At 62.5% G+C, this 11929-nt stretch overlaps 1 protein-coding gene across 1 annotated transcript in view; it reads right to left on the reverse strand.

Moving 5' to 3' along the window:
* Positions 1 to 8969: 8969 nt before the first annotated feature.
* Positions 8970 to 11929, reverse strand: part of LOC112957105 (solute carrier family 2, facilitated glucose transporter member 9-like) — a 3760-nt gene continuing 800 nt past the window's right edge. The window contains 9 exon segments of the mRNA XM_026050674.1: positions 8970 to 9209; positions 9425 to 9552; positions 10269 to 10344; positions 10431 to 10532; positions 10616 to 10726; positions 10827 to 11014; positions 11345 to 11477; positions 11552 to 11697; positions 11852 to 11928. Of these exon segments, the coding sequence (XP_025906459.1) occupies positions 8970 to 9209; positions 9425 to 9552; positions 10269 to 10344; positions 10431 to 10532; positions 10616 to 10726; positions 10827 to 11014; positions 11345 to 11477; positions 11552 to 11697; positions 11852 to 11928 (1201 nt within the window).

Genomic DNA, 11929 nt, shown 5'->3' on the forward strand with positions numbered 1-11929 from the left:
GAGGGCGCGGGCTGGGAGCGCTGCCCCCTGCGCTGCGGGGTGCTCGGGYAGAGCCTGCTGCCCCACACACCTGCTGCCCCTCTGCCAGCCCCGCGCCGCCCTCCCCTGCAGCCCGGGGAAGCCCCCAAAGGCTGGGCTGAGAGCCGTGGGATCCAACCCTTCCCCGTGCATAGCGATGGAGAAAGCAGGATGCAGCTCTGTGCCCCAATGTAGACACCCCAAAACCTGCGTCCTGAGACAGGCCCTGCCCCTTCCCGATGCTGCTGTGGGGACTGCARAGTCCCAGCCTCGCGTTGTGCCGCGTCCTCCCTCCGTGCGAGCTGCGGGTGCCCTCGGCGGGTCTCGCTGTGCGCCCTGGGCCTCGGGGCCCGTGTAGGGCCCGTGTGCTGAGCTCAGCACCCAGCACTGTGGGGCTGTCGCTGCAGAGGGCACCCAGGGCCCCTGCGTCCGCCCCTTTCCTCTCCATGCAGGAGGGGATGGGTGGACCATGCAGCTCCAGGGAGCTGTCCTCTAGGGSCTGTGAATGAAATAGCACTGAGTGTAACCTGTCCCAGCTGCGTGTTCTGTGGGTGCCAGGCAGAGAAGAGGGGCTGGTTCTGATCTGGGCAAAATTTACCTTGTTTTGTACCGATGGAGGCTGGAGGTCACCTGCTTTCTGTTCATAGAGAAGGAGTTAGTGTGTGTGTTTGTGTCTGACCTAACCCCTGTGGTTCCAGAGGAGTGACTTGGGCTCTTCAGAAAGCCTCAGCTATTTTTATACCCTGGAGATGAATTTCTGGAGGTGAAGAGGTGTTCTCGGTGCTGCGTCATTGCTGGGGTTGTTGCAGGGGGTCCTGGGGACAGGGCTGCTCTGAGGCATCTGCTGCTGTGGGCTCCTGCGAGGGGGACTGCAGGGCTCCTGCYAGCCTTGCCCCCCAGGGCCTGGGCCCCTGCCCCTCCCCAATATCCGATGGAAATGAATGTCTTTTGGCTTAATGAATGTCTTGGTGCTTTGAAAATTGAAGTAAAATAAATGCTTTATTTTTTTTAATCTGTGCTGTCTCTGTGCTTGGCTCGCTGCCCTGCAGCTGTTGAACTGTTTCCTCCTGCCTGTTCTGCTCCCCGTTTCCACGGGGGAGCCCCCCATGCTTGGGGTCCCCAYGCCTGTCTGTCCAGCCAGGGCCGGCCCCGCTCCTCCCTGGGAGCCTCCGCGCACAGAGAGGAGCAGCAGGAGCCGGGGGCAAGAGAGGGAGATGGAGGAGCAGGAGCGGGGCCGGGGGAGCCCACGGCAGGGGCCGGTGCCCGGAGGGAGGCCGGGGCTGCGGGTGAGGAGGCCAGAGCCGCCTCTCCCGGGCTCCCTCCCGGCTGCCGCTTCCCGGGGAGGGCTCTGGCTCTGCCCTCCTTCCTGCCTTCCCCCTGATCATCCTGACAATTAAAAATAGTGAACCCCAAGGTGGCGACACCGTGAGAGCGGGCAGTGGAGCCGCACGTCCCGACCGTGCTCGGTGCCCCTCGGCGCACGTGGGGCCCAACCACGGCCAACAGCCCAGGCACGTCCCATGGGCAGCACTTCCCTTTCCTGCTCCCTCGGAGGGGACCCGTCCCCATCCCCGGGGCCGGCTCCAGGCTGGGAGAGGCCTTGGGGCTGAGGAAGCAGCGCTGCCGAGGGGCTGCTTGCTCTTCCTGAGTAAATATTTGCTAATGGCAGCACGGCCGGGCCGATGTAACGGAGCTGCTCCCCCCCGCCGGAGCAGGCAGGGAAATGAATATGAATTTATCATGATTAGGTGAACCCAGCAGGGAGAGCGGGAGGGAGAGGGCTAGGCAGGAAGGGGGCGGGCGAAGATGGATCTGTGCAATAAAATTAAATAAGGACACCAAATAGAGCCACTTCTCACGCGCCCGCCCGCCCTCCCGCGTGCGGGGCCTCTCCCGCCCTCCCTCGCTCCTCTGCCTTTGCTGATTTCTCTCTTTCCTCAAATTTATGAGGCCAATTATGAAGATGAGGTTGGAAGTTCTCGGAAGTTCACTAAACGCAAAGTGCAGTCCCCGCTGTTCCCATCAAATTAATTAAGCCAGCGCTATTGATGGCCGGGCGCCGTCGGCACGGAGCGGCACACCGGGCAGGGGCTGCTGGGGGTGACGAGGGGGGACGGGCCCTGCGGGGGTCCCTGGAGCCGCGGGGGTCCCTGCAGGGCTGCGGGAGCGAGGGATGCAGCAGGGGATGCGCCCGCCCCGGCGCTGGCGCTCGGCATCCCAGGATCTGTTCCCACCAACCGGGGGTCTCCATCTGGAGGTGACAGTGGGGCCACCATGATRTGGTGTGTAGTGTGGTGGCCCTCAAACAGTCCATGGCACCGGCGCAGCAGCCCCTCCCTGGCAGCGCCAATGCCATGGGCCCAGCTCCTATGGGGCAATTCCTGAGCCTGGAGGAGCCGTGACCTGCACAGCCCTGGGGAASAGGTTTTGGAGGGAGATCCCACGTGGCCCTGGTGTCCACCACAGCCCCAAGGTGCGGGAGCAGCCTCCTTTGCTGCCGTGGCAGCCCTGGCACTCAGCATCCCTGCGGCTTTGGCTCTGCGGTCCCGGTGTCGCTGGACTGCAGCATGGGACTGGGGAGGAGCAAGTCCCCAGGCCTATCAGGTTAGTCTTGGACCATATTCAAATGTCTCACYGTTTGCTTGCCTTTTGGGGGAAAATCCCCTCAAAGCAGCTCCTCCGTGGCTCCCACAAGTCCCTCAACGCTGGTTGTGACACAGCAGGTRCTTGAGGCTGTRAAAGAAGCTGCTCTTGAGCTCCCCSAAAAGGGCCAAGCGGCCACGTGTGCCATGAGGCACCCACATGGCACGGGGACCTTCATGACCGTGACGGGGAGGTCAGACGTGCCCCGTGCTGCCACCCACATGCCCTGCACGGGAGCAGGTCTGGAGAAGACCCAAGCGTGGAGAAGACCCAAGCAGGACGTGTCMGCCCTGGCCGCGCGGCTCAGCCCGTCCCTTTGCAGGATTTACTCCTGCCTGGTGATCGATGGGCTCTCGCTGGGCTGGAAAACAGCACAAACAGGAGCATTTACCAACTCGCTGTCTCTCCAACAGGGCCATAACTCAGGCKCTCCGTCACCACAGGCAGTGGGAGGCAGCAGCCGGCACGCGGAGCCTTCCCTCCCCGGTGAGCGTGTTCCATGGGGATAACTCACGTGCTTCTGCCRAGGTTTAAGAGGAAAGGGACTGGTGGTGCCTTGGCTCCCGAGAGCCGCAGCGGATGAAGTGAATGCCCAGAGAGGGGAGAAGAAAGAAATCACCTCATCTGAAAGAAATCACCGTACAAATGTCCATAATTTTGGAGCTGGAGCCCCGGTGTGAAATCTCTGGTGTCTAGCACAAAGGCTGAGCTCACACTTCAGAGCTGTGCTTGGAAGTCCTGCAAGGGCAAGGGACAGCTCTGAAGCTGCTCTCGCTGGACGGGGGCCTTGCTGGGGAGCCCTGGGTGGCTGCAGAGCTGCTGGGGCGGCCGCAGTGCATTGGTTGCAGCGGGGCGGCCGCGTCCTCGCTGGCGCGATGGCAGCAGAGGGAGCTGGAGGACTGTGACAGCGGCGGGCGCCGCAGGGCCTGGGCAGCACCGCGCAGCCAGGCTGGCCCTGCGCTGCAGCCGCCGGTGCCACCGCGCTGGGACGGGGCTCTGTGCATGTGGGCATGTGGGCTCTGCCCACTGCGTGTGTGCACCCATGCACCTCTGCACCCCTGCACCTCTGCAGTAGTGCACCCATGCACCTCTGCACCCATGCACCCTTACAGCTGTGTACCCCTTCATTCCTGCACCTGTGCACCCCTGCAGTAGTGCACCCCTGCAGTAGTGCACCCATGCACCCTTACAGCTGTGTACCCCTTCATTCCTGCACCCCTGCACCTCTGCAGTAGTGCACCCATGCACCTCTGCACCCATGCACCCTTACAGTCATGCACCCCTGCACCTGTGCACCCTTGCAACCGTGCAGCCATGCCCTCATGCACCCGTGCAGCTGAGGGGCTCACATGTCAGCCCTGCTGCCCTCCAGAGCCCCGTGCACGGGGAGGTCCCCACACTGGGTGCAAGGAGGGCAGGGGGGCGCCTCCGTTGCCCAGTGCAGAGCAGGGCTGTCCCGCAGCAGCTGGTGGCTCCCATTCCCCCAGCTCCTTGCCCATCGGGAGCTGATTGATGCCTGGTCCACCCGCTCTGACCTCCTGCGTTGGCTCCAGYGTTGTAACTATATTATAGTTATAACAGGCAGGTCAGCAGAGACACAGGGAAAGTGAAGCGGCTGCTGGGCCCGGGCAGGGGCCCTGGGGACACTCGCTGCAGTGACAGGGCTGTGCGGAGCGGGGAGCACCAGGAGCAGAGCTGGGCCCCCGTCCCGGAGCAGGGGCAGCCTCGAGCACCTCCATGGGGGGAACTGCTGGGAGCAACCCCTGCTCTCCCCAGCATCATCCCTCCAGCCTGGTTATTCCCAGGTGGAGGATCTGGGAATCATACGGACAGTAACACTTCCTGAGGTGGGACATGGGTGATAGGCACCGAGTACCTTCGGGTTCGCCCTTGTTTCAGGTCAGTGTCGCCTTTGTGCCCTGGCACGGTGCTTTCCTCCCTGCTGGGGACCTGCAATGGTCACGAGCCATGACACACAGGCAGTGGGACAGTGCCACGGGAAGGACATTGTCACCTCTCCTTGGTGATACCTGACTCRACGCCGGGAGCACGAGCTGGGTGTGCTGCCTGTGGCTCTCGGTGACTGGTTTTACATTGTTCCCGTGGCCTCTGCACCTATTCTAGACACTGACTTAGGGACTACAAACCCAGACAGCACCAGAGGTGCTGAGCATCCTGCAGAGGAAGGTATTGAGGGACACGGTTAAGTGCCACRCTGGAAAAGCCTAAAAATACCTGCAGGGTGTAAAATGTGATGAGTCCAGAGAGGGGAGGAGGCCCAGACCCAAAGCCGCAGCTTTTCCTGCAGAAGCAGGATACCCTGATCAGAAATGGTTGCCTTTTAGGATCAGTTCTGCTCCAGTGATATTACAGGTTTGTAAAAGCCCCATTGGAAGGCTGTTGTGACAGGGACAGGGCAGAGCGAGCTGTGAATATCTGGGAGCTTTAAAGAGCTCCCTGAAATGGCCAGGAAACCACCCCAGGTCGCAGTGACGGAGCCGTTCCCCAGGACCATGGATCCATCTCCAGGAAAACCAGCTGGGGCAGGCAAAGCAGCAGCTAAGGCAGCAGTTGACCTGGGGAAACTGAGGCACRGGGGGGCTATATGGCGGGAGGGGACATGGGGACCAGCAGAGCCCCCCGGCCGTGACGGGGCTGGGTTGGGGTCTCCTGGCCGGGTCTCAGCCCCGCGCCCCGTCCCCACACACGGCCGCAGCAGAAGGTCACGGTGACATTGGCCGCCCGTCCCGCGTCCCCCCGACCCGGCAGCACCTCGGACGTCCCCAGCAGCGCCAGGCCAGCCCAGACCCCCCCCCCAAAACCGCATCCCCTGCCGGGGGGGCAGCGCAGGGGCTGGCAAGGGGGGGGGGGCAGGCCCCGGCACCGCCTGTTCGCTCGCCGCTTTCTGCCTTAATTAGAACCCGGCGAGACCGGGCGAAATCGCATTAGCGCCGGGCGCCGGCGCGCGGGGCCATCCATCTTTTTTTATTACAGCGTAATGGGGCCGCTCGCGAGGCGCCGTGCGATTTGTCACAGGCCTCGTTCCCTGATAACGGGCATTTGTCATCACTTTCCGCCCGCGTTAATGTCATCGGCGGCGGGGCTGACAGGCGGCGGCGCGCGGGGAGCGCCGGCCGCGCTCCGCAGCCGTCAGCCCAATATTTCCGTGGCTGTGGGGAGCAGCCGGGCGCGCGTTGCAGTGCTGGTGGAGGGGGGGAAAAAAAGGAGGGGAATGCAAAAAAAAAAAAAAAGGGGGGGAAAAGGTGCTGTTGTCGTTAATTGAGGTGTTAGCGGCAGTGTGAGCGTGATCCTGTGAGCGAGGCGGCTCCTGAGGCCGGTTTGGAAGCGGTTTGGGGATGGGGAGSATGCGCCGCCCTGTGCAGCCTCCTTGCGCTCGTGCCACTCGTGTCACGATATGTGCGGCCTCAGCCCTCCCAGGGAGGCYGCGGCCTCGTTGAGCCCCAACACGGACACTCGGGACTGCACCCCATAAAAATGAGGCTATTCCCATGGGAATGGGGGTGATGGAGGCAGGATGCTGCTGGCTGGCGTATCCCTGGGAGAAGCCCCCCATGTGCCCAGGCTCGTGCGTCCCCTCAGAGATGCTGGGCTGGGGAGGGGGATTCCCGGGTGCTATTAGGGGACTGGAGCGGAGCTGCCAGCCCAGCACAGGCATGGAGGCTGGGAAGTTTCCTTGGGATGGCCCGGAGGCTCCCAGCCCCACATCCCTGCCGCCCCCCCGCCACAAATCACTCCCCTCCATCGGCCGCTGACCTTTTTAAGGCGATTTATTAGCGGGGATTTAAGCGCGGCCGCCGTRCACCTCCATAAATCGGAGGGCAACAGCGCTGATCGCCACCGTAGAGGGTGGACGGTGTGGGGACACGGGGGGGACGTCCCTGAGCCCCCCGCTCCGCATCGCGACCCCCTTCCTGCCGCCCCGTCCGGGGAGACGGCGAGCGTGGAAAATCCCCAGACGGGGAGTGTAAATGCTTGTTCTTTGTAAATGAAGAACATAATTAACATTAAATTAAGGTAATACAAATGAAGACAACACAGAGCCTGACAGGATGAGTGTTTGGGGAGGCAGTAGAGAGAAGTGATTCATATTTTTAATTTACTGTACAAATAGACTAGCAGGGCTGGGGGGAAAAGGGCCATCCGAGTGGAGTGGGGATTTTTTTTTTTTTTCCCACTGTTGTTTTTGCTGTGCTTTAAGCACACAATGACTATTAAAGTCAACTGCCCATATAATAGGACATCTCCTACATGACTGCTCTCCGAGAGGCAGCTTGCTGGAGCCATAAATTCCAGGAGTGCCATCTGCCGGCGCGGCGCCTCCGCCGGGCACCTCCGCCTCCGCCGGGCACCTCCGTCGGCACCGGGCACCTCCGTCGGCACCGGGCACCTCCATCTCTGCCAGGCACCTCTGCCGGCCCCGCCCGACGGTGCCCGGCCTGCGAGCACCGCGGCTGCACCCGCCGAGGCCTTACCAGAGACATGCGGACTCAGGATTTGCCACTAAATTCATCCGGTGACTTTATTTTATTTTATTTTATTTTATTTTATTTTATTTTATTTTATTTTATTTTATTTTATTTTATTTTATTTTATTTTATTTTATTTTATTTTTACTTCTTAAATTTCATTTCATTTTTATTTACTCAATTACTACTTTTCAAGACTGGGCTGCATGGCAGGGGTGTGCAGCACGGGGCACCAGCTCAACCCGCTGCCACTTCAGCTGGCCCCAGGTCTCATGCACGCCCCTTTCCTGGACCAGCCCAGCAAATAACCCSGTGCACTTGGGTTTTTTCCCCACAAAAGGGAGCTTTTTTCAGTCTCTATTGGTCACTGTGGTAGAGCAGGACCAGATGCCTCAGATACCGGGCCCTCCTGGGCAGGTGGRTGTCCCCAGCACCCGTCCCTGCTGGGGCTGCGCACACTGGAGCAGTGCAGATACCCCCCTGCCTCTGGGGCACCTCCAGACCCCGAGTTAGAGCTGGGAGCCTTGCACCTTCCCCAGGTTTTCCTGGTCCCTTGGAGCACAGCTAGAGGACATGGCCCCCGGAGACAACATGGATCATCTGGGACACCTCCCACCCTGCCTGCATGGCAGTATGATCCCTAAGGAATGGCCCAGGTGGGATGGACAGTCCCACACGGAGAGCCTGGCCCCGTATCCTGAAGGAAAAGCTGCTCCCTGTGACCATGGGGTTTCCTCACGTCCTCCCTGCAGGTGCTGCTGCAGGACGGGGCTGCTCCCGGGGGCCCATTGCACCCCACATGGAGGGCAGGGGACCCCCCCGGGCCACCCTGCACGCTGGGCCAGAAAGATAAATAAATACTGGAATAAATAAATACCAGTGGCAAAGAGGCCTGAAATGATGCTGTCGTTTGCTGGGAATGAGAGACACAAGTGTAATTTAGGTTTTGATATTATGAAAGTCTCGCTGCTCTAAAACAGCAGGGCACTCAGTGCCTCATTAATAAAGGATAAACTTGGAGTCTATTTACAATGCACTTTTTGGGGTTATTTACACTCCATTATACATATGTAATGCTGCACATATTTACCGCTCTGTTCTGCTGCCGAGAGCAGGGAGGGAGGCGGAGGGAAGCGGCTGGTGCTCAGCTCCTGCAAACCCCACGTGAAGCTGCGGGGAGAGATCCCGAAGCAGCCGGTGGTGCTGGAGACACCAGGGCTGGGGGGACCGGTGGGGCTGAGCACCCCCATCCCCATGGGTGCAGTGTCCTGGTCGTGGCACCGCTCGTTGGGTGTCTCGCATCCCGTGCCCACATTGCCGGACACCAGCGGTGGAGGCAATGCTCTTTATTCAGCCCCTCGTGCAGCTGATGTCCATGTGCCCGGGCTYGAGGTGGTTCGGGAGGCCCCATCCCTGGAAAAGCAGCTTTTCCAGCATGGAGGCGATGCCCGAGGTGCTGGCTGCAGTGCTGTGCCTGGCACTGCGGGTGGGTTGCTCGGCCCTTGCAGTGGTGACTGCCACATCCCGGCTGGAGAGCCCCGTGGGTCCCACGTTGCTCCACAGCCGGGGAGCTTTGGAGGGAGCAGGGAGCTGTTGGTGAGGATGTCCCCAGCYGTCTGGGCACCTGTGGGCGCATTCCCGGGCCAGAGGAGCAGAAGGAGGCAGCAGGAGGACGAGGTGCAGCAGGAGGACGAGGCGCAGCCGTGGGACACGTCCTGCAGACCGAGCGCCGCTGGAGCCAGAGCAATTGGGCACCCGCAGCCCCGAGGCTCTTSCACCACCCGCTGTGCCCCTGCCCGGGCTGTGGGTGCGGGGGGAACCTCAGGAGAGCAGGGGAGCCCGCCCGCCCGCCGAGCTGCCCCCCAGGGCCCCGTAGCRCCCGAGTTTGGCCATGCCCACGGGGCGCGCGGGCGCGCAGGGCAAGGAGCGGCGGGCGGCGAAGGTCTGGCTGATCTCCACGAAGGTCTTGTTCTTGGTCTCGGGGATGACGGCGTAGATGTAGAGCGCCACGAGCAGGCAGGTGCCGCAGAAGAAGAGGTAGCAGAAGGGGCCGGCTGACATCTGCGGGCAGCAAGAGACTGGGCACAGGGTGCACGTCCACGCGCCCCAGCTCAGCATGGACATCTGCCCTTCCCGTTGTCCCTCCTGGGGATGGATCCCGTCATCACCCCCCAACCCAGGCAGACCCGGAGTTGGGATTAGGTCCAACCTGGAGAGCAGCAGGAGCCGCTGCCCCCTTCCCTGCTCCTCCTCCCGTGGCCCCGCAGGGCTGGTACCTGCAGGAAGGGGAAGACGAGGCCCACGGTGAAGTTGGAGAGCCAGTTGACGGTCCCCGCCACGATGTAGGCGGCCGGGCGGTGCGACTGCGTGAAGAGCTCGGCCGTCATGAGGAAGGGGACGCCGGCTGTGCGGAGGACACGTTAGTGTCCCCCCCTCCCCGGGCCACCCCAGGGCCCTCCCTTTGCAGGAGCCGCCAGCCTGAATGGAAACCCAGCCCTGGTGCCGGGGTCCCATCGCGCCCGCTTTCCCGGCTGCGTCTCCTGCAAGGACACAGCCCTTGTGCCTGGACTCCTGGGCCACAGGATCGTGTCCCTTTGCCAGCGCGTATCCCCAGACATGCAGGGATCTGTGGCTTCAATGTGGGAATGTGCCTGGGGTCCCATTGCCTCGCACGGAGCGGGCAGGGACCTTGTTGCAAAAGATGATCCAACAAAATAAATATTAATATATATATATATATATATATAAAATAATTCAGGGAGGAGCAGAGCCCCTGGTGGACTCTTACTCACAGCTCACCCAGAATAGAAATAAATATATATATATATTTTGGGTTTTAAAAGTCCTATTCATCATTGTTTGTGAACAATGAGCCATTAAAATCCTAATTAAAGATGTAATTACAGTGAAGAAAGTCTGGGCTGAGGATGAATTATAGATCTGCTCCCAGCTCCACTAATACATCAACCGGGTAAACCGGGCCAGGCTCTCTGCGTGGCCCTCACGCCTACACTCACGTAAGGGCACGGAGCCGGGAGCGGATGCCGCCTCTGGAGGCGCCTTGGGAATGCTGCCAGGGTTTTTCCTGGCTGTGAGGGATTGGGAATGATCCCTGCCTACCTGGTCCGAGGCAGAAGCCGGCGATGATGCCCACGACGCAGGCGGCAGCCACGTAGTGCATCCCGGGCAGCGCTGCCTGCAGGGTGACGAGATGCGGTGCCAAGGGTGCCGCAGGGCGCTGCACAGCCCGGCTCTAGGGTGGGCGCCGCGGGTGGCTCCTACCTGCAGCAGCTGGGAGACGGTGATGCCGGCGGAGCAGAGCCCCATGGAGCAGAAGCCGGCGAGGAGCAGCGGCCGCCGGCCCAGCCTCTCGATGGCGACGCACTGGCGGGAGCGGTGGCTGGGAGCAGGGCTGGGGGGGGGGCTCTCCCCGACACCCCCATGTGCCGCCCCGGCCCCTCGCTCACCCCCATGAGCCCTGCCACGATCTCCACGGCTCCGGTGCCCACGGTGACGTAGGGGATCTGCGATGCCGGGATGCCCGCCGCCTCGAAGATGGTGTTGGTGTAAAACCAGACCTGCCAGGGAAGCGGCATTAGCGCAGGATGGAGCAGCCCTTGGGTGAAACGAGCTGCCGGGTCTCAGCGCCGCCCTGGCCCGGCACCCCGCGGGGCTTACGGCGTCGATCCCCGAGAGCTGCATGCCGGCGTTCACCACCGCCACGGAGAGCGTCTGCCAGCGCACGGAGCGGTCCCGCAGCAGCCGCCACACCGAGACCGTGTGCAGGGAGGAGAGCGCCCGCTGCTCCTCCCGCATCTCCCGCACCTCGTCCCGCACGTCGGAGGTGCCCAGGAACCAGCGCAGCGCTGCGGGTGGAGCGCCGGGGTCGCCCGTGCGCGGCGGGTTCGGCTCCGCGCCTGCCGTGGCCTCCTCAGGGCACCTGCCCTGACACCAGGGTGATGGGCACCTTGGTGTCCCCTTGGTGATGCCCTTGGTGACGGGCACCAAGCAAAGCAAGGGGGTGCAGGGGGCCCTGCCAGACCCGGGGCTGCTGCAGGACCTTTTCCTAAGGAGCTAAATTCATCGTGCCCAGGCAAGGGARGTGCACAGAGAGCGGGCTGCGCTCTGCCCAGGGCCAAAGCTGCTCTGGGGAGGCCTTGGCAGCGCCCAGCGCCTCCCAGGCCGGTCGCCCTCACCCGCGGTGGCGCCGGGGACGTCGTTCCTCTCGATGAGCAGGTAGCGCGGGCTCTCCGGGAAGCAGCGCAGCAGCAGCAGCTGCAGGGCGGCCGGCACCGCCACCACGGACAGGAGCAGGGGCCAGTACCKGTCCTGCGAGGAGCCCAAAGGGGCCGTGATGGCAGCAAGGGGGACAGAAAGAGCAGCGCGGGGGGCACCGTGCTCACCTGGCCCAGCAGCTCCGGCAGCCCCAGCACCTGCGCCGAGAAGACGCCCAGGCAGATGAAGACGCTGGGCACGAGGCCCAGGAGCCCGCGCAGGCTCCGCGGAGCCACCTCGCCCAGGTAGAGGGGCACCACGCTGAGGCAGATGCCTGCGGGGACAGGGGACACCCCAGCCACCCTATGGTGGGGCTGTCAGTGTGCAGCTGGGGACGTCCTGTGGCCGTGGGGCACAYTGAGGTCCTCCCCAGCACAAAAGCCACAGGGGACTGAGCCAGGAGCGGCCGGGCGCCAGGGAGCACCCACCTGAGTGGAGGCCCATGATGGCGCGCCCCACGACGACCATCTCGGGGGCGCCGAGGCGCCGGCTGAGGCCCATGGCGG

Source organism: Nothoprocta perdicaria, unplaced genomic scaffold, assembly GCF_003342845.1.
Source record: "Nothoprocta perdicaria isolate Ctin4 unplaced genomic scaffold, notPer1 scaffold_7, whole genome shotgun sequence".
NCBI classification, from domain to species: domain Eukaryota; kingdom Metazoa; phylum Chordata; class Aves; order Tinamiformes; family Tinamidae; genus Nothoprocta; species Nothoprocta perdicaria.